This window comes from Sinocyclocheilus rhinocerous, unplaced genomic scaffold (genome assembly GCF_001515625.1).
Source record: "Sinocyclocheilus rhinocerous isolate Xijiao unplaced genomic scaffold, SAMN03320098_v1.1 scaffold6216, whole genome shotgun sequence".
Lineage (NCBI taxonomy): Eukaryota > Metazoa > Chordata > Actinopteri > Cypriniformes > Cyprinidae > Sinocyclocheilus > Sinocyclocheilus rhinocerous.
In genome coordinates, this window is record NW_015630332.1 from 121,815 (window position 1) to 125,573 (window position 3,759).

The 3,759-nt window shown below is 34.3% G+C and overlaps 1 protein-coding gene across 1 annotated transcript in view; it reads left to right on the forward strand.

The window, feature by feature from the left end:
- The window catches only part of LOC107740045 (myosin-IIIb-like), a 30,961-nt gene extending 28,021 nt beyond the window's left edge, over positions 1 to 2,940 (forward strand). Inside the window, exons 18-21 of the mRNA XM_016552319.1 lie at positions 1,050 to 1,169; positions 2,483 to 2,568; positions 2,659 to 2,706; positions 2,880 to 2,940. Coding sequence (XP_016407805.1) covers positions 1,050 to 1,169; positions 2,483 to 2,568; positions 2,659 to 2,706; positions 2,880 to 2,931 — 306 coding nt within the window. The 3' untranslated portion in view covers positions 2,932 to 2,940. The remainder of the gene's footprint in view (positions 1 to 1,049; positions 1,170 to 2,482; positions 2,569 to 2,658; positions 2,707 to 2,879) is intronic.
- Positions 2,941 to 3,759: the final 819 nt, after the last annotated feature.

Genomic DNA, 3,759 nt, shown 5'->3' on the forward strand with positions numbered 1-3,759 from the left:
AATGATATTACTACTCTCTCACATACTATTATTTGACTTTTTTTTTTTTTTGCAGCCTTTATCTCAGGTTTTATGACAGCTGTACCTTTTATAGTTTGCAGAACTGAGGACATTACAATCTAAAATAGCTCTTTAAAGCATTAAAATAACTAAATTAAAAGTTAAAATCACGGAATTAAAAATGAAAATAAATAATTAAGAAAATGACTATATTTTAACTGCTATAAGAAACACACATTAACTCATTTGAGCTTAGTAATTACTGTGTCTAGCTTACATTTGATTTACCTATTACAATAGTCCGTGGATCGATTTGATCCATGATCGACATTAAGGTCTGCTTAAGAATAAGTGTGCACAAATTAGTGAAGGAATGTGAATTTAATTTGTCGATAATGGAACCGTTTAGCCCCGATTGATTTGTTAGGTTATTTCAAGTCAGGTTTTGGTTTTTGGTCATATTCACGCAGCAGCAGCGGTGATGAGAGAACGCGCTTGAGAAACAGTTTAGAGAGGAGAAATCAATCTACATATAAAATATTGCTCACAGATTATTGGTCACTTTCTAAATAATAAAAGTATAGTGTATCCACTAGTAATTATATATTAATAAATCGGTTTTTACCGATGCAAATATGTTAGAAACGATGCATCGCGATACAAATGCCAACTTGTAGCCGATGCACACTTTTTAAACCGATGCATCGCATCGTTAACTTTTTATGTCGATGCACCGAGCGAATCGGGGAATCTTCCCATCCCTAATATATATATATATATATATCTCACTATTATGATTAGAATTTCCAGAATTGTGAGATAAAATTACCTTTATTTAATTATCTGTATATTTTTTATTCTCTGATGGAAAACCTTTTTCTATAAATTTCACCCCATAATGAAGATAAATGTTATTTTCGTAAAGTGAAGTCTATTTCTTGGACCGTTTAAGATATTTTGCGTTGTGATTTTCATGGTAACTCAGCTCTGACTCTCACTCGTGTGTTTGACCCTGCAGCCGAACCGTCTGTGTGTTGTTTTCCGTGCAGCGTTCTCTGGCTGTCCTCATGGAGAAGATGTTTGCGGCTGGTCCACACTTTGTTCGGTGCATCAAACCCAACCGAAGCAAGCAGCCCGATCAGCTGGACAGTAAACTGGTGATGGATCAGGTGGGTTAAACTGAGAGCTCCGCTGCGTTCGGCCCTGTCTGTGGCCTCTTTTATGTTCCACTGTGGAGCTGAATGCATTCTCAGATTTTCCTGCCCTCCGGTGCAGACTGAGCTCTGTGAGCTGTACTTAAACCTGCAAGCCTTTCAATGCTGTTATGATGGAGCTCAATCCAAATCCCTCTAATGATACAGGAGCCGCTAAATTTGTGTTTAAGGGCCAATATGAATATATCTCACTGTATTAGTAAGCCATTATCTTGTTGGAGCTATTAGTTCAATGACACATTGTAGATTTTAACACTGACTATAAGCTCTGTGTTGTGTAGATATTAGTCCACCACTGTGTTAGGGTGCTGCCTAGTGGTTTCTAAAGTGTTCTGGATGGTTACTAATAGTAGTAAGTAATAAGCAACTAGCAGCTAATGTTTTCTGTAAGATCGGTCCATCCTGTTCAAATGATGCAGTTTGTGTCTATCTGTGCATGTATGTTTACACATAAACAGCTATTAAGTCACATGGTCAGATGATGTACAGCCTTGGAATGTACATCAGCAGGACCGACAAAACTGTATGACTGTGCAACACTGACACCTGCTGGACATTTGTGGAAGTGCAGTTTGCAGCCTATAAGAATAATAGATATTATATATCACATAGTATAGAATAAAACAAAAAAAAATTTATTTTAATATGAAATGTAATATATAATACGCAATATATACTTAATATAAATTCTGATTATTAAATGTTTAATTAATATATTTATTATGTGTATTTTATTTTATATTAAATTAAAAATGTATATTTTTATATAATGAATATATATGTCATATATAATAAAAACTATTATAAAATGTATATTTATGTTATAATAGATATAGATATTTATATTTTATATTTAATAAAAAATATAATACATATATAACTAATTATTATTTCTATTAAATATTTATTATTATGTATGCTTTAATTACATTTTATATTAACAGAAAATATATATTTTATATATAATAAATGTTATGTATATAATATTTCTATATAATATACATATTTTATATACAATTTAATTGTATATATACATATGTGTGTGCACGTATAAAATAAAATGTATAATAAAATGTATATTATACAATTATATATGTGACCCTGGAGCACAAAACCAAGGGTCAATTTTTTTGAAATTGAGATTTATACATCATCTGAAAGCTGAATAAAAAAATAATATACATACATTAATTTATTATATTTATGTAATGTATTAATTAAATAAACAATTTGATAATAATCTGATTTTCTCTTTCCATCCTCTGCAGCTGAGATACAACGGCCTGATGGAAACCATCCGAATCCGGCGGGACGGTTTCTCGTGGCGTCCGAAGTTCAGGGAGTTTGCAGAGAGGTTCGTGTGCAGGCGGGAAAACTGACATTTTATGAGCTCATTACGTCAGATTTCCTGCGGCGCGGCGTGACTCATATTTCTGTCCTGTAGGTACAACATTCTGCTGCTGAAACCGGATCTCCCGCTGGACAAAACCAGGTGTGAACAACACACAAAGTTCCCACCTAGATGGATAATAATGCACTATTTTTAATAATAACATACTGTTAATAAAGATATTAATAGTTCATTTGACAAATCTCGCATGAGAGGAATAAGCTCCCTATCATTCGGTTTCATTAATATGGATCATTTGGCTTGTTTTCTTTCAGTTGCATGTCGATCCTGAACAGCACTGAACTCTCTGGCTGGAAGTGCGGGTAAGTTTGAGCGTGATGCAGCCTGTTTAAGTCATGAAATCAATCAAATTATAAGCATTATTAGGGGTATTTGAGACATGCATCACAATTATTATTGTTCTTATGCCGGTTTAATGATTTAAACAAACCCCTAACCACCATTCTGAAAATGTAAGTAAGGAAAAATTAAATATAAAACTGGTCAAAATGCTATTATAATATAATATAATATAATATAATATATGTACTTAAATTAACTATTTAATCATTTGTTAAATTATATATATATATGTGTGTGTGTGTGTGTGTGTGTGTGTTAATATATGTAATATATAACATTTAAAATTTTTTGAAATATTTATTATTAAAAAAATTCTAAGTAAATATAACATTTATTAAAATTTTATAAATAATAATAAAATAATATATTGTTTTTAACAGTGTGATTGAGTTTGTCTTGTGGCATTCAAGTGTGTTTAATACTTGACTGCGTCTCTTGTTGTGTAGATTACCGCTCTCGGATCTGCCGGAGGAGGTATCTGGCTCTGCTGGCGGAGATACGGCGACAGCGTCAGGCTCAGCGGGAGAGAGAGGAGCGCGAGGAGGAGGAGGAGAGGAGGAGACAGCAGCTGGAGGAGGAGAGGAGGAGGCGTCTGGAGCTGGAGCAGGAGAACCGGCGTAAGGACTGTGCTCTGTGTTCACAGCAGCTCCAGTGCTGATGGCAGTGGCGTCTGTTTAAAGGCCTTCCACACCGAGGCGAATCGCCGACGAACGGTGCTTTCACACCGAACATGAAGCGATTGTTCGCCTTCTGCTAATTCACGCCTGCACACTAGGTGGCGCCGACCAACAA